Source organism: Alosa sapidissima, chromosome 23 (assembly GCF_018492685.1).
Source record: "Alosa sapidissima isolate fAloSap1 chromosome 23, fAloSap1.pri, whole genome shotgun sequence".
In the NCBI taxonomy this organism is placed as follows: Eukaryota; Metazoa; Chordata; class Actinopteri; order Clupeiformes; family Clupeidae; genus Alosa; species Alosa sapidissima.
This window is the reverse complement of record NC_055979.1, coordinates 31,190,211-31,208,403: the sequence shown is the minus strand read 5'-3', so window position 1 is coordinate 31,208,403 and position 18,193 is coordinate 31,190,211. Positions and strand designations below refer to the sequence as shown.

General features: G+C 42.2%; 1 protein-coding gene and 2 long non-coding RNA genes across 8 annotated transcripts in view; 2 read left to right on the top strand and 1 right to left on the bottom strand.

The window, feature by feature from the left end:
* Positions 1 to 666: 666 nt before the first annotated feature.
* Positions 667 to 18,193, top strand: part of LOC121698395 — an 89,847-nt gene continuing 72,320 nt past the window's right edge. The window contains exons 1-9 of the mRNA XM_042080475.1: positions 667 to 1,052; positions 1,243 to 1,297; positions 1,436 to 1,717; positions 1,815 to 1,995; positions 2,138 to 2,236; positions 2,323 to 2,468; positions 2,648 to 2,710; positions 2,799 to 2,861; positions 2,950 to 3,012. Of these exons, the coding sequence (XP_041936409.1) occupies positions 1,437 to 1,717; positions 1,815 to 1,995; positions 2,138 to 2,236; positions 2,323 to 2,468; positions 2,648 to 2,710; positions 2,799 to 2,861; positions 2,950 to 3,012 (896 nt within the window). The 5' untranslated portion in view covers positions 667 to 1,052; positions 1,243 to 1,297; position 1,436. The remainder of the gene's footprint in view (positions 1,053 to 1,242; positions 1,298 to 1,435; positions 1,718 to 1,814; positions 1,996 to 2,137; positions 2,237 to 2,322; positions 2,469 to 2,647; positions 2,711 to 2,798; positions 2,862 to 2,949; positions 3,013 to 18,193) is intronic.
* LOC121698960 lies at positions 5,174 to 5,423 on the bottom strand. Its single transcript, XR_006026919.1, has 2 exons — positions 5,371 to 5,423; positions 5,174 to 5,285 (listed from the first exon to the last, which is right to left on the bottom strand). It is a non-coding gene; the product is annotated as an uncharacterized LOC121698960 (long non-coding RNA).
* On the top strand, positions 10,809 to 17,406 carry LOC121698955. 6 transcript variants are annotated; one of them, XR_006026906.1, is made up of 8 exons: positions 12,257 to 12,429; positions 13,068 to 13,418; positions 14,030 to 14,096; positions 14,437 to 14,752; positions 14,900 to 14,949; positions 15,794 to 15,970; positions 16,425 to 16,527; positions 16,644 to 17,406. It is a non-coding gene; the product is annotated as an uncharacterized LOC121698955 (long non-coding RNA). The 6 variants fall into 6 exon arrangements; XR_006026904.1 differs by having other exon boundaries at positions 15,794 to 15,986; XR_006026905.1 differs by lacking the exon at positions 12,257 to 12,429 and adding an exon at positions 10,809 to 11,521 and having other exon boundaries at positions 15,794 to 16,527.

The following is an 18,193-nucleotide window of genomic DNA, read 5'->3' as shown; positions in this document are numbered from 1 at the left end:
ACACACATTAGCTTAGGCTGAGGCCTTGTGAGAGGCCTACTAGCTACTGTGACGGGACGGGCCGGGAGAGGCCTGGGGATGAGTGCTTGTGCTCAGACGGGCTCAACTTGGGCCTAGGAGCAGGGAGAGACACAGAGAGCTGCGCTAGACCCCCCCCACCAAGCACAGCCACACACACGCACGCACGCGCGCGCAGGTGATAGAGAGGGACAGTGAGAGGGGCCTGTTGCTCAGAGAGGCTCCAGCTGCTCAGAGAGGCCCCGACTTATTATTATTATTACATTATTATTATTAAAGTTGGGCCTAGATGCTGTGCTATACCCACTGCAGCACCCCTACACACACACACACCCACCCACAGGCCCCAGCTGCTCACAGAGGCTCCAAAGACTCCTCTCTGTCCCCTGCGCGCGTGTGTGTGAGCCTGGGAGCATTACCCTGTATCCTACTCCTAAACTTAACCCAAATTAAACACGCTAATCAAACTAGCTAACACCCTCTATGCTAAGCCCGCAACACAAAGTGGCAAACACCCCCCCCCTCTGGGTACCACCCCCCCCACGGACAACCAGGCTTAAGCACCGATAAGTACTGGTGTACTGTGCCCCACTTAAGCTAACCTCTCAAGGGTTAAGGCCTTAAGCAGAACCGAAAAAATCTCTAACCCATGGTATACCTGCGGATTCGCATACGATTCCGGCCCTAGCAAACCTACTAGCTCCGCTAGTGAAGACCGCTGCCAAAAGTATCAAATGTGGAACACACTTCCAAATGTGGAACCCACCACCACAAATGCTCACTAACCCATAGTTGCATCATATGTGAAATCCACTGCTAGAGACATCACATCTGAAGACCACTGCAATGGCATCGTATATGGGGAATCCACTACATGATTGTCACATATGACGCTCACTCCCACAGTTTAAAAGACGACCTGAAAATTTTTGTTCACAAACTAGTGTGTGTGACTCGCCTTTTGACCCAGAGAGCGCTAAGAAGTTGGAACATTTCACTGACGGAAATTGGAATTGTGGAGGCTACAATAAACGGTATGGTACACAGTAAAACATATTTTTCTGTTGTTATTCTAAAGAAATCTGACCCATGTTTAAACTCTTTGGGACAGATGTGCATTCATGCTCTGAAGACAGCAAACTACATGTTGATGTACTAATAACCAGCAAGCTGACTAGACCATTTGAGTGAAATGATTTTTTCTTAAATTATTTTCCTTTTCAGGGCCTACATAACTCATCAGGATTGGTATTCCTTGGTTGTCAAGCAGCATTGACAAGTAAGTACCACATGGAGCAGATAGCAAAGCTCAATGGATCAGACATCCTACTCATAACATTGGTATTTCACTATTTCAATGAACTCTCTCTCTCTCTCTCTCTCTCTCTGTGTGTGTGTTTTTTTGCATTTATTGAAGGATGGCCGCTGATAGGCGTATTGTCTACTGCCTGTTATGTGAGAAGCCTCATGAAAATTTGTCAAGTCACCTTAAGAAGGCCTGTATGAAGGACAACACAGAAGAAGAGCGTAACGCTGAGTTGACCAAGGCCAAAATATCCCAAAAAGAATGGACGAGAGTGGGCAGACGTTGGGAGTACCATGAGGTTGATTCCTTAATGAATGAGGAAGATCCCCTCCGTGCCCTCATCGACCGGCTGAAAAGCAAAGGCTTCTTTATAGTCAAAGACCCATCGGAAAGGTTAGATTCTCCCTTTAAATGACTTATGGTTTCAATCTTTATTAGTGTTCATAAGGTGTCTAATATGTGTCTCTCATCTGTTGTTGGTTATAATTAGCTCTCCAGCTGAGCAACGGCAGCTTCTGCAAGACGTCACTCCGTGGATGCGCAGTATGGTTGCCAAACTTAAGACTGGAGTGAACGTGGCAACAAACTACACGACACAGTTCCGATACTTTTGTATGGGCGTGTTGTCTGTGGTATACAACAAATCTTTGAAGAGTATAGAGACTTTCAAAGTACGCAAGTGTCCAAATTTTATTCCTGCACAACAAAATTAAATCATCTCAGTCATGAAATGCTTTGCATACATTTAAAGGTAAGAAATTATACCTGTTTCAAAAAAATTGTGCTCATTCATGTATACCATCTGCTCTACAGACTGCAGGTTGGGTTGATAGACAGCAGACATCAAGTGGTGTGACCATCCAATTCAGTGATAATTCAGTGGCCTGTACACTCAGAAAGGAAGAAGAAGAGGTACTGTATGTTGCCACAGTCTAAACGACTTGAATAATGTATTCCAAATTCAATCTGGTTGCTGATATTTTCATTTAATTCAACAGTGGTTTGAGTTGTACTTTACCAAGATACGGCCACTGGCTTTACTTAGACAAGATGAATATATGGACGACGAAGGCTGCTTCTTTCTAGGACAGAATGGTGGTCCCATTGCAAACACAAAAACAGATTTACAACGTCTTTGGAAGTTGTAAGTATATGTACTGTGCACACACACACACACACATACACACACACACACAAGTACACTGTATAAGTTGATCCACAGACACCAGCTAGAAGATGTTTAAATTGGATCAGGTTCTATTTTTTTCACAGTTCATGTCATGCATACATAGGTAAAGCATATTTATCTTTCCATGTTGTCAGTTGTGAGCAGACGACTCAAAGCAGTGAGCCGATTCCAGAGGATACACAGACAGCTAGTGGGAGGTGTGTGCAAGCAGTGGTATATGTTCTTCCAAGGTCTGTGTCATGCACACCAGTGTAAACCATATGTATTTTTTTCCCATTTACTCAGTTGTGAGCAGACGACTCAAAGCAGTGAGCCGATTCCAGAGGATACACAGACAGCTAGTGGGAGGTGTGTGCAAGCAGTGGTATATGTTCTTCCAAGGTCTGTGTCATGCACACCAGTGTAAACCATATGTATTTTTTTCCCATTTACTCAGTTGTGAGCAGACGACTCAAAGCAGTGAGCCGATTCCAGAGGATACACAGGTGGCTGGTGAGAGGTGTGTATTGTGTTTGCAAACAATTATCTTTTAAGGTCCCTGTTACACCAATGTAATGCACATTAATTTCCCTATATTCTCAGTTGTGAGAACATCAGTCAGAGCAGTGTTTCCCAAAGACTGGGTTAGGTTATTTGGGTCGTCAGCAAAATGTATGTTGTGTAATAGGCCTAACTTATACCATTTAGCCAGGAAAGCTATCAGTTTTCTATTAGGATAGTTTACCACAGTCACGGCCCTCTGCGCAATTTTGCATTTAGAATAGCTCTGAAACTGGGGGGGGGGGCAACACGTCGCACAGGGGACAGCGTGGACATCTCATTCGCAAAATGAAACATTTCTGTGCGGACCACGCAGTGGCAAAATGCAAGGGACATCAGCCTAATCAGCTATTCAACTTGAAATCCAGTCAACTAAAGCAGGCATCCGTATGCGGACATGGCTATTCAATTTGCGTCATAGGCTGTAGATAGTTTTGATTGTAGATTTAAAGTTAATAGCAACCTCCTCACATTCCTTATTATTTCGGATTTAAAATGCTCAACAGTGCATTATTAGGCTACAATTTAAAAGGACATTTTAAACGCTACTATTTCCTCTCGTTTTCCACCTCGCAAACTCTATACCGTAGGCTACAGTAAAGGCGCATTATCTTTTGACTATTACACGAAAGCCTCTTGTTCTGATATTTATTCATTTCACATTCTTACAATCTGGTGAAAGGTATGTGCTATACGAATGAGTGAATGCTTTAATGTAGCGCTTTTGAAAGTACACCCAGCAGTCCTGAAATTAACCTATTCTCATAGCTCTTCTTCCTCAGCTTTGAATACAACAGCTCTTGACCAGTTTGAAACATTTGTTGAAATGTTTCCCGTCACTCTCAACGACGAACCACCCACAAAAAAGAGGAGGATGAGCGCTGGATTTGACACCAGCTTACAATTCCATCTCAGCTCACATTGGCAGGCATCAACCGACTTTGGACAAAGTCCGTCTCGTCATCTCCAAAGAAAAGTGGCACGCAAACCTCCCGGACCTTAAGGATATTCTTCAGGCTTGGATATCTGAACAGAAGACGAGCATTGAAAAGGATGGCAAAATCATAAAGGCAGTTTCGGAGCAAAAATGGAAAGGGCTTCAGATCCAGGACTTTGGTGGAGATAAGGGAAAAGGTGAGCAAACAAGAAACATAACAAATGAAAAGCAATGTCAAGATTTGAAATGGACATGGCCGTAAATATTCTAGTCTGTTCTGTTGTAGGTGTCGTTGCCACCATGCCATTCACCAAAGGAGATGTCCTTTGTGACTACCATGGCCGAATAATCCCGGCATCTGAAGGAAAGAAATTGCTTTCAGAACAGCAGAGTGGAGAAATGGGCTATCTTTTTTTTTTCAAGACCAGAGGTGGTGCCAGTCTTTGTATCGATGCACAGACCTTCCCTTGTGAATGTCACCCCCTTAAAGACACATTTGGGAGGAGGATGAATCATTCTAAAAAGAAATTCAATGTCAAGCCGGTACATTTCCAATTGAAATTCCCTGATGGTTGCAGAGACACTATACTGTTCCTGGCATCAAAGGATATCCAGTGCAATGACGAAATCTTGTGGGACTATGGCGTAAACAAGACATCATTCAGAGGTGAAGGTCTTGACTTGGACTGGTTAGATGAATGAGACAAACATTTTTCTGGTGTTTGCTGACATTGCTGTGCTGGATTTGCCTCCTATATGCCGCTTTTAAGCACCAAAAAAGAACGTATGTGTATGTTGATTTGTATTCAAATAAAGTTCAAAGCTCTAGACTCTGCCCAATATCTCTCTCTCTCACACAAACACATACATACACACATACACACACACTGCTAGACTATGTTCTCTCTCTGTCTCTCTCCGTCTCTCTCAAACACACACATCACCCATTGTTACATTAATGTAATATTAGAGCAGATATGTGTCACACATCATAGATTTAGTGCTGTGAGAGTGAGTGTAGCATCATGCAGAATGTTTTAGAAGGCCTGCTGGTTAAAAAACGGGTGCTCTTATTTACACTGGCCTTTGGCAGCTTACATTTTTCAGTATCTGGCCTGCATACCGAAGAGTTTGCCCACCCATGTTCTATGTGTTTGAAGCAACAAAATAAAGCAAATGGAAGTAAAATTTACTCAAGCATTTTAATGGTACAAAAAATAATAACAAAAAGCAACAAAAGAATAATCACAAGACAAACTACATAGACAATGACAGTGATGGGGTGGCATTTGCATCTGGAACAAAAAGAGAGAGAAAAATAATGAGTAATAATGTAACACAAATACACAAATTGAGTATTTTGCTTCATACTGGATTTACCCATTCTGTTCTGTCTCCGGGGAGGGGGGGTCAACCAGGGGGGGTGCGCTGGGGGGGGGGGGGGCGGTTCATCGGCAACATTTCCATATACAGCACTGCAGAACACCAGAGATAAAAGACATTTCAGAAAGATCATGAAACATGGGTGATTTTTGGAGCCCAAGTCAGATGCTGGTTTTATTTACAATGATGCACATGAAGGGGGAGAAAGTATGCTTTCCAATCAAATTACAAGTTCCACATTAATACTACATAGATCTGGCACCAGCATGCGTTCTGCCACCTAGTCATTGTCTGGACATGGACTTTGTGTCCCAGAGTGGATGGGGGGACAGGGGGACAGACAGAGAAAATGTGTGTTCGAGTACCGTAAAACTTCAAATAATCGCCGAGTCCCTAAGAGACGCCTGTCTCTTTTAAACGCCTGGCGTGGCTACAGGTTTGGGTTAAAGGCCGGTCTCCAGTAGAGGCCTGGTCTGTTTTTTAGTTTCGGGTTATTTAATCTTCTAAAACCCGTCAGATCGTCTGTTTAAAGATTCGCAATGACACGAAACCGTTACAGAAAGGAGGTTACAGCAGTGTGAATTAGATGTTGCACGTCGTTACAAGCCGTCGCAAAGCATTCACATGTCTGGTCACAGTTGCAAGGTTGCATCAAGTTGCTGCTCATCTCGCTGCGAATCTTGGGTGTGATTTGGGCTTAAGTATGGCGTAGAATGCGCACATTATGATTAGATGGCATTAAAAGACTGCAGCGGGGAAAAGCTAGAGTTCCAAATTCCAAAACTTTTTTCCCAATATGAACTTTGCCTATGTCCGACTTCGTCATCGTTCAATTCATCCCTTGTGTTTAAAATTTGCGGATAGGCCGATGGTAAGCTGGTTTTTATGCTGGCAACAAAACCAGAACGGTTCGCGAACTTTATTCTTTATTCTAAATGCCATGGCGATAAAGAGAAAGAAGTCAGAAAAGGAATTTACCTTAGACTAGGCTATATCAGAGCCCGTCTACGGACATTCTCTGGCTATATAACCTACTGAAATAGGTTTATGATGTAAAGTCAAGTGCGCTTCTAGGGACTGGTGTTTGTGCGCACAGTTTTTATTGATGAGTCAGAGTGGCAAGTGCTGCGCATAGTTGCAGTGGAATGTGGCTGCCCAGGGCATTATAAAACTTCTCACTCTTAGACCTACTCATACACGTCGGTGAAATGGCGTATTTAGCTGTCTAAATTTGAATCATATGCTGGGGGAGAAATCGTCGGACATCCATGATTATTTTGTTATTCAGCACCCCTGGTCAAAAATATGTTCCCGTGCGCCTGGAAGTAGGCTATGATTTGAATGTAGACTGTTGTTAAATTTGGCAAATACAAAACGGGAGAAACAATATGGTTCATGCTCTCTCATGCTGTTTCATTCATGCCGAAAAGTAGGGAGAATGAAACATTAAGCACGTTCCACTTTTGCATAAATAATTCCTGAACGTTTTTTTGTCAGGGCTGATAATGCAACTGTATTTGACAAAGGCTATTTGCTAGTGACAAAATATGAGCTTTCAGTGTGATACGATCTCTTTGTAGATTACGTTTAATTAAAACGTGGTTCATCTGTTCTGGCTATCCCCGCTATTTGGATCTTACTGTATCTCACTCAATGAACATCTCAACACTAAATGAATGATACAAGGATACAAGGAAGTTTATTGTCACATGCATATAGTTACTGGAAGTAAGAAATGCAGTGAAATTATGTCTGGTGTCAGCCTATTTGTGCATTTATGGGGGGGTAAAAAGTGCAGTAGAAGAGGGGTTTAGTAGATTAAGTGGCAAGGGCTGCATAACAAAAAGGTGGGGGAGGATTGGGATTGGGTGGGGGGCACCAACAAGGAGCACCCAAGAGCAACAGGGGCAAGGAAAAACTCCCTTACCAAGGAAGAAACCTTGGGCAGATCCACGGCTCAAGGGGCTAACCCAACTGCCAGGGCTCTTGGTGTGTGTGTTGGGGGGATGACAGGGGAGATGGGGGATAGTGTGCTGTGTATGTGGGGAGAGGGCAGTGTGCAATATGTGTGTTGGAGAAGCTTCCTCATGAGACAATGTGCTGTGTATTGGGGGGTGGGGGGGCAGTGTGCTGTAAGTATGTTGGGGATGTGTGTTGGAGAAGCTTCCTGATGAAATAATGTGCTGTGTATGTAGGGGGGGCAGGGACTTACTATGATGACTAATGATGATCCGTAATTGTCATCAGATAGCCTAGTCATATAGGTAGACATTCAGTGTGTTTGAAATAATTAATTCGATAATATTTTCCATCTTTGCAGAGGAAAAGTTTTGTGTAAAGGGAATTAAAGGCCTGTCTCATATAGACGCCTGTCTCTAATACTAGCCGGTGCAGTTTGGCGATTTGGGAAAATAAAAGCCCAGGCTATTATTTGGAGTTTTACGGTATGTATGTCTGTCTGTCTGTGTTTGTTGCTTGCATACATACTTTTACAGCTTGTCCTCGGAGGGGGGGGGGGTCCAATTCCTTGTCTGGGACACTACACATAAAAATAAAAATAAATTAAAAACAGCCATTATCAAGAAAAGTTCCACATTTACATCTAGATTATCTGCAAGGCAAAATGGAATAAAATGACATTTTTAGCCAATAAAAAGGGGATAACAATGAAGTAATTATATACATATATATATATATATATATACATAAGTAAGTATATACATATATACAAAGTAATAACTTTGACTTTGACTTTGAATGGTGGAATGTGGTTTTGGGTCACAGCAGAGCCTGAAGGGCTTCATCAATTAGTGGTAGAGTTGGGGCCCTGGGCCACTCGGGCCGATCTGGAAACATTTGAATGACAAACGACGCCAAAAAATACAATTTTCATGCCTCCTTTGCCAAAGAAATGTCTGATATGCTTGAAATTCCATATTTAGCAAATTCAAGGGAGGTTTAGCCTATTCAGCATTCATCATTAAATGTGATTTCGCGCGTTTCAGGCCTGCATGTAAAATTAAATTCTGAAAGTGAAAAGTGAAACTCTGCTAATGACAGGCTCACATGTGGATATTGCTGGTGAAGCCTAGTGGAAGACTGCCTATAGCCTATTGGTAATTGTAGTGAAATTCTGCCAAGCGCAGATCTGACTTGTTACAGTCGGTTGGAAGTTGTGGATCAATAAATGTAGTGGGCTAGCCTTGTCAGTCGTTGTCACGTCAAGTTATTTTTAAGTTTAAACACAACGCAAAAGTTTTACATAGAACATCTTCATATGGCCATCTCTGCTACACGGTGCACAGACAATCTGTTGCGGTTTAGCCAGTAGGCCTAGGCTAGTTTTGAATATGACAGGGGGACGGTAGTCTTCCTGATTGAGCTTAGGCTACTTTACAATTTTACTGTCTCTGAATTTATTTCGTTGTTGGCCATGTGCACATAGCTGCCTGTTTAACAGTGTTTCTGTATTTAACTCTGGCAAGCTGTTGAGACGTTAGGTTATTGGTTGAATGTGCCAGGCTGTTGTTGTCTTCTTCGTAAAAGACGTAAAGCAACATAGCCTACCACAACTTTTTTTATGTTCCAACTAGTACATGTTGTGCAATGTTGCTAGGAAGGATTTAGCATTGCAACAATCACATTCTTAGCGTTTTAGGGGAGCCTCGCGCTCTATAGACAGTCTTTTGATCAAAAATGATACTAATACTATACTATACTAATGATATTTAAACATGCAGAACAAAATTGATTTAAATGTAAAGAAACCAAACCAAGAACCAAAACACTTCATTCATTCACTTCATTTTTAGCCATGATGATACCCACGTTCTCTCCATAGACAGTAACCTCTTCTCCTCTTCTCTCCCAGGCTTCTCATCCTCTAGCGCCATTCAATTAAATACGCAAATACGTGATGACGTATTGACTGCTGCTTGCTTTACTGAGGAGTTGGCATCACTGACTGACATTCCCTCCACTTTTGAGAAAAATCGACAGACACTAGATCTCATGCGAGAATACAGCGAACGAACTCAAAATGCCACCAGACATCGACGGACTGTGTTACCTATCGTTTTTGTAATTTAAAAAAATAAAGCATGTTGCTGCAAACCTGTCAATCTGTATAGGCTTATCCTGGACTGCCACATACTAGGTTAGCCACCTACTGGATACAAAAAAGCAACAGCCTAGGAACTATGTGAATAAAAACCTACATGTTTGAATTACCATAACAGGACTAATCGTGGAGGATAATTCAGTGATAACTTTAGTCATTTGCATTTATCATGCTAAAAATCTGACATCAAAGGGAAATTTATAAACAAACATTGTTTGTAATGGTAGACTATTACTAACGATTCGCGAGAAAAACCAAGGTAAATAGATATATAGATAGATAGATAGATAGCAGTGTTGCGCGGTCTGCCCGAAATTAAGCGGCCCGCGGATGACCGCAGTCACCCGCGGTTATGAGTCATAAACAAAATATTTTAATGATATTCGGGTAATTTGCGGGCGGGTCAGTTAAAATTAATTAAATATATATTTTCTACAAATAGGCCTACTTAAAATATCAGAAGAAGGCTAGCATCAATACAGTAAAGCATCAATACAGTAAAGTAAGTAAAGAAGCTGAAGACGCGAGTTAAAATAATAAAGACACCCCTTCAGGAAAAGCGATAGGGCCTAAGCTATGGGAAATATTGGGAAAAGTTCTTAGAAGATGACAGTAGTACAAGTTATGGTCTATGTAGGCCTACTTCTTGCGAAGCCATTTAAAAGTATGACAGCCAAAACGGGCAGCCTGCAGGAATAAATGTTATGGCAGGCACAGACTACACAGCCATACCTACCGGTAGGCTATAGGTTCGCGCATGCATAAAAGTTACCTTAGTTCGTTGTGTTTGTGACTTTAAACAGTGGATGTGCTTTAGTAAATGTGCTTTGTGCTTCATTCAGCATTATAAACCAGTTCTTACGCTAACGTTTTGACCAGCAACGTATCTCTCTTGCCTATAACTTGCCTCACCATTTCTGTTTTCGAAAGAAAGATGTAGGCCTATGTCCATGGCCTTCAAATCGTATAGTGTTCTAATCCTTGGTGGTTGCATGCGTGCTTGCGCTCTTATTCTCATTCTCTCTCCTGCGCAAACATTATGTCCTGCATACTGCGTGCAGTTCTACCGCATAAAGTTTCGCAAAGAAATTAGTTTGTTTTACAGAAATGGCCTACTGTCACACTGCATGCAGGCTATAACCAAAAGCACACATTTTGTAAATAAGCGGGTCGGATCGCAGGTCGGGTATAATTTTGTCCTAATTAATATTCGCGGTCCGAGTTGCTGTCGGGTTGATTAAAATATCGGGCGACCGCGGGCCGCTTGTGACCAAACCCGCGCAACACTGATAGATAGATAGATAGATAGATAGATAGATAGATAGATACTTTATTGATCCCTAGGGGAAATTCAAGATTCAGGCCTGCAGGCTGAAACTGCCTGGCGTCAAGCAGATGATGTAGCCTACAGTTACCAATATGTGGCAGACTAGAAATGTTAAAGTTTAGTTTAACACATTGTGTTATACAGTAACAATGGATGTGTGGATAGGATAGTCCACATTGTTAAGGGCAATGATGGCTTTGAGACAGTCGCAAGGTATGTCATGGGAAGTGGCTTTGTAGGAAAGTATCTTGCTAGATAATGTAAGAACTGTAATACCTGGCCAGAACTACAAGGCCCAGAATGCTTAGCATGGAGAGAGGAAGTGGCAAGGAAGAAGAGGGAAAGTTAGATTTGGCGTTGTGGCTGGTGAATAAACACGCTTTTCAGTTCGAACTCGTTTGTACGTGAATCCTTATACTACTATCCTCCCCCTGAACATATCAAGGTTTACAATAATTTAGCCTACTTGACGCAAGTATGGATGTTTAATCTGCTCACCAATATCGCCATAGGGGAGCAGTATTGCCATAGAGCAGTCTTTTAGGCTATCCTTGTCTCGGCCTATCATTGCAGAGCGCGACCTCCAAAACATGACGTCAGCCCGCCCTTAAAACAGGCACACACACCCCCGTCTTTAACTGAGAAGACGTAGCTTACAGACAGCAACGAAGAATTATCAGCAGCAAAGGAATCAGCTAAAGGTAAGCCCATGGAAACTTGATTTGTTGGATGATAAAGTTTGTCAGTGCAGTGATGTTAAGGCCTGTAAACGAAGTCTTTGGGGTCACTTTTAAGAGAGCCCCGTGCGCAGGGATGGAGTGAGAGAAAGCGGAGAGGTTTTTCGAACTGAGAATGAGATGCGTGTGGAACGTGCTGTTGAGACTGGAGCTAGTCATATTCAAAATAATGCAAAAATAAATCCGCAGATAAAACCAAAATCCTCGTTCATTTGCTAACCACTTTCAGATAGAATGTCAGGGATTTAGCCCCGAAGTTACGGATAACTTCGGCTCTGGAGTGGTAACAAGCTCCCTGTTCTCCGACTAGGTCAGAAGAAAAAAACAGTAAAGGTTAACGCTATCAAACAAACCCACATTTTTCTCCAGTAACTGTAATGTATAACTGTTACATTTATTTTGTAATTAAATTACCTAACGCAATTAGCCTACATGTAGCCTATCTCATTACTCCCCAACACTGAGCATCAGAGACGTCTCTATCCCGCCGGTGAGATACATACCTATAGCCTTTTTTTTGTACTTTTAGGCTTACTATTAGAGCTCCGCGAGTTTTTGTCACAGAGACATAAAAGTATCGTCTAAAATGTGAATCTTCTAAAATGTAAGATTGAATATGTTGTCAGAGATTTGTAGGAAGCAAGAAACCAATTTTTACTGGTCCCATTGACCTATTTGGGGGAGGGGTAGTGTGGAAAACTCCCTGCTGGACATATGAGCCTACGTCACTCCTTAGACTCACGTATTGTGCACATGCGCAAATACTCCCTTTTCCTTTGTAGTTCGTTGCCAAACACGAGTACAGCTGCTCTTAATGTTGCACGTTAATCATATAAACGTTCTGTTGTGTTGCCGTGTGCGTTATTGAAAACGTAAGTGTACAACTATTTTCCATACTGGTGTTAGATGTATCTTGTTTTGTGTAGTCAACTTGACGGTATTTTACTTTAGTAGCCTACAGTTGCAGTATAGCATGCTCATGTCTGTTGTAATGCTAGTAACCTGTTGCACAAATATAACATTCAGTAGTTATAGTAATACCTTTATTCATGGATGAATGTTCATACAATGTTGTAGTACACTTGTGAATTACGATTCTGCTGAGTATTAGTCCAACTGTTGCACTCGCGATAGTGTTGCCAATTTAGTTATATTCGTGTATATGCGTGATATTCGCGCCACTAGTCGGTCACATGACTATTGGATCTGAAGGCTACTGTTATGCTCCATACGTGGTCTTAGAGTGCCATCTAGTGGTTAATGTTTATAAAGACACGGTGCAGCTCCAGATTTCTACTGCATTGGTTTCTGTTGATTCCCATTGCCGTTCAGCATTTCGGTTGTTTGCACAGCAATTATTTATTGCATAGCAATTATGTATATTGCAGAGTGAATATTGTCGAGTGCTCATTAGTCTGTATATTTTGTGCATACATATGTATATATTTATGTATGTTATATTCTTTATGTACAATTTATATTTATATATTTTGTATTTCTTTATTTACAGAAAACCACACACACACACACACACACACACATACAAACACACCCCCACTTAAACACACAAAGAACACATACCATTGCAAGCAACAAGCACTTTATTCACCTGCTGGAACTGGATTTCAATAAATCTGTTGAACGAAACCAAAGGTTGCAGCGACTCTCTTACCGGAGTACATAGCCAGTTCGGGTAGCAGCCAGCGAATAATGCACACGGACTTCACAGGTAGTATAATACCAGTGGAGATCACAAAAGGAGGAGATCGCGGGGGTGCGACACACACACACACAGACACACACACACACACTTTAAGACACACCTCTTTTGTTGCTGGGGACAGTGGCAGACACACAGAAAGTGAGTGACTAAATCCACTAGCAACTTTTACCACTGTCTTTCTGCCTCACTGATAGCACATTAGCACATGTGCATAACCCCTCCCTCCATGCCACAGCCGAGCTGTGGCCACACTTATACCTTTTCTTAAAATAGTTATATATATATATATATATTAGACTTTATTACTGCATTGTTACACTGTTGGACTTACTCATTTGCACGATCACCATGACCACTATCACCATTGCACTCACTCACACAGAGAACCTTACCTTACCTTACTATGCACAGAGAATAACAGGCTCAGTCCCTGCCTCAGTCATTGCAAGTGCCTCTTGATTGATTAATCAACACTATGTGTATACTGTTTTTTAGAATTGATTTAGATAAAGTGTTAGTATAATTTGTATTTTAGTATATTTAGTATATTATTTCTCTTCTACTGTCCTTGCTTAGTTGTGTTTTTATATTATATACTTTAATTACTTTTTCTGCTGTTAGTGAATGTGTGTGTATTGTCTGTGTGCTACTGAGACCTTGAATTTCCACTGGGGATCAATAAAGTATCTATCTATCTATCTATCTATCTATCTAAATTCACCTCATTCTGTTTTCATTTTGATTTCTAGGTAACCCCTGCCTTGAAGTGCATTATTTGTTTGACTTAAATCGACAGCTGTTGAAGTGGCATACAATGTAAGAATTAGAAAACGCTGAATACTTGCTAATTCCTTAATAATACATCTCAATTGTCTATTTACATGTATTTTAAGAAAGAAAGGAACAGTGTACATTAATCAACAGGACCTTAACATGTAAATGCACCAGATTTAGTCACTAACTAGTTTTCATCTGCAGTCCCTGGCAGGTTGATATTTTAAAAATGGGATTGCACATCCCAGTGATCTCATGACTCTGTGTATGTGGATTGTGATGGACCTCTTTAGGCCTATCCACTCTTCCGTTGTTTCTGCACGTGTCTGCATGAGCCAGTTGTAACAGTGTGTAAATCATTGTTTATTTATGTTTTTTATAGGGACGGACCTGACAGGCAAATCATTTACTGCCTTAAATGCAAAAAGCCGTATGGAAACTTGTCCACGCATATGAGAAAGGTCTGCATGAAAAAAGACACGGAGGAAATGCGGAAAGAACGACTCAGGCAAGCAAAGACATCCCAAAAAGACTGGACCAAGGTGGCCAGAAGTTGGGAATACGGTGAGATCGCGGAGTTAATGAACAGCGCAGATCCCTGCCGTGCACTCATTGAGAGATTGGAGAGCAAAGGCTTTTTTGTGCTCAATAACCCAGGACGCTCCACGGCAGATGTCGTTACAAATGAAAAAGAAGTGGTATGTTTTTTTCTTAACTTGTTTTGTGTGTGTGTGTGTGTGTGTGTGTGTGTGTGTATTTGTTGTTTTCATTGCTGTTGTTTCTGTAGATGATCCAAGCTTAGGGTTTAGGAAATTTACATAAATCGCTGTTTGTTTGTATTGCAGGTGAACAATGTTCCGGGTAGCCCTGGGAAACAGAACCATGTCCTGGACAGGTGAATATTACATTACATTACATGTATGCATTTAGCAGATGCTTTTATCCAAAGCGACATACAAACGAGGATTAACAATCAAGCTACATAGAGGGAAGTGTGTAGAAGAAAGTAGTGCTGTACAGGGTGGAGACGGTAATGCAGGGTAAGTGCTAAGACAGGAGGTGCTCTCTAAAGAGTTGGGTCTTGAAGTTTCTTGAAGCTGGAAAGAGACACCCCTGTTCTCTTGTGTGTTCCTCAAAAAGACCAGATCTTGATTTCACAACTGACGATGCTGGGACCTCTGCCACCTATCCCCAGCAGTGCAGTGCTCTAAATATAAACTAAATTCATGTGTGTGTCACACTTCTTTTGTCAACTTTTATATAGCTAAAAACATGAATTCTGGTTAATGATCACTGTGGAATTGTTTTGTGTAAACATTTTGCATTATTACAATATTGTTTATGTCAAATGATTAAAGACATAACAAAAATGTATTTATATAGTGTTCATAACAGCATAATAATAACCACATTCATAATCTCATGTAAAAAACAAACAAGCACAAGGCACATTTTTGGACACATTGGGGACTGAAATGGATTTAAGAACCCCCTGAGATTGAATGTCATCACTGAGACATGGTGAAACACATGGATGCCAATCAACATACATGTGTATGAACACCAGTCAACACTAAGATATTACTCTGTGCTCTTCTGGGAGTACTTGATGCAGGCATTTCACATATATTTTTTACATCACTTTGGCTACGCAAGGCTCTGACTTGCACAACACTGACACAATGCAACACAGGACCTCAACAAGCCCCACTCTTTAACTTTTTTTTTTTCCTAACGAGGTGCCGTTGGATTCCCGCTGACCTACTCTATCCCATTAGTGTATCGAAGGAAAACCACTTGGTAAAGGTTAGGAAGCAGTCAAGGGCCAGGAGAAGGCACTGCACCATCCTCCCTGGAATGTTTTACCCCCACACGTGTCGTTGAAGATGAGGCAGGAGTATCCAAGAGACCCGGGAGTATGTAATCCTCCAGGTCAATCAACTGATTTTCCCACCACGCTCTCATACTCTGGAACGCCCACCACAGATGTTTCATTTTTAACTTCACTTTTCTACGTTTTTGTGTGTGTGTGTGTGTGTGTGTGTGTGTGTGTGTGCCTTTTTTGTCCTTCTCCTATAATAATACAGTTATTGTTTTATGCTTTTCTTGCCAGTGCTGAACATGACCATAACATGAGCTGTTTTAAATTATACATTTTCATTAGACTTCGTAGATGTAGGTATTACAGTTTGGAGTCGAAATTCGAAGTGTAAATATGGTTTAAATGTGTAAACAGGACGCCTGATATTTAATGTATGTTGATGAATGGGAACGGTATTGTTGTGTGTAGTAATGGGTTATTAGTAGGATGTAAACAGTGCATGTGTATTAGCACTTTATTGATTAAATTCTTATTTCTTGTCTTTCTAGATAATGGAGCCCAACTTGTATTTTGAGCCAGCGACCTCCGAGCTGACCTTGCGGCCATCTCAGGAGGCGCGGGCTTTCACCAAGTTCATTGTGAAGGACTCACGTAAGTTGTGTGCGCGCGCGCGCGTGTGTGTCTGTGCTTGTGTGTGTGCGTGTGCGTGTGTGTGTGTGTGACGTCATGGTTACTAATGTGCATTTGTTACATTTGGTTTTTTTAAGGCATAACCAGAGGAGCAAAGCCATGATGAGGGACACCATCGCCATTGCGGTTTCCGGGGCCCAGCGCTCCCCAGACTGCTGCGAAGCCCCTGCCTGCCCCACGGACTCTGCTGCAGCAGCCTGAGCAGCCAGACCAGCCCCTCCAGCACCACCCGCCCGCCGACGCCTCTGGTCTGGCTGCCACCATCAGACAGCCGCTGGCCCCGGAACTCTATGACCTCATCACGGCCAGCTCCTCCACTGCCTCCTCCTCCTCCTCAGCAGCCGCCCCATCAACCGGTGCCAGCGCGGACGCCACCGCCGGCGCAGAGGCTGGTGCCACCTCCTCCGCAGCCGCAGCCTCCACTGCTCCAACAGTGTCAAGGAGCACCGCCTGGAGGCATAAGCTCCAGGCGCAGAAAGAGCGCCGTGCCCGGGAGCTGGGAGAGGACCTCAAGCCAGCGAAGAAGGTCACTCACTTCAACTGCAGGCGCTGTGGCCAACCTAGAACCAGAGAGTTTGGCCACAGTCGCTACAAGAAGGAGACCTTCTGCTCCCGGGCCGAAGGGAGAGGGAGAACTGTGGAGCAGTGGCTGGCAGAAATGGAGCTGAGGGATGAGGCAGCTCTCCCTCCTTGAGTGGACACTGTGTGTGTGTGTGTGATGGGGCAGCTCCCCCTCCCTGAGCGGACACTTTGTGAGTGTGTGTGTGTGAGTGTTTGTTTGTTTGTAAATATTGTGTATATAGTTTGTGTTTCATAATAAATATTATATAGTTGTTTTAATTGTTTTTGTTTTAAATAAAAAAAAAAACTTGCTATATCCTGCTCTTTTTTTCTACCTTTAAAAATCTAGACTAGGTGCCTGGTAGTGAAGTCAGCGCTTCAATATCGGGTTAGGGCTGTTTCTCGGCAGTAGGGTTGACTCTCTCGCAATCGTCGTCGCTGATTGGCTCCTGCTCCGCTCCGCACCACCCTAACACTCTCTGCCTGTAATAATAATTCTAATGATTCTAAAGATTAGAATTGGATGATGTAAGTTTCCTTTGTGGTTGATACGATATTAAAAGCTCAGAGATATATAAAGGTGCTATGCCATTTAGAGCTTTGTAAGTAATTAACATAACCTTTAAATCAATTCTATAGGAAATAGGGAGCCAGTGCAGTTCAGCCAACACAGGGGTGATGTGTTCTCTCTTCTTGGTCTTAGTTAAAAGTCTAGCCGCAGAGTTCTGTATGAGTGCCAATTTCTTTAGATGTTTTTTGGGAAGACCAGTGAAAAGTGCATTGCAGTAGTCTAACCTGCTAGTGATAAAGGCATGAATTCGTTTTTCTGCATCTTGTTGAGTTAAAAAGGGCACCTGTAAACACCCCACGTGGGAGGATTACTACAATCTGGGCTGCCCCGTATCAACAGCCTGTATTACCAATGGCAAGACTGCCACCCTGTGGCAATATTGGTGAACTGGCAGTGAAATTCTTTTAAAATGATTGCGGGTGATTCTTAGACTACTGGCACTTTCATGTCCTTTGATCATATTTTATATAAATAAAAATAAAAACAGACAAACAA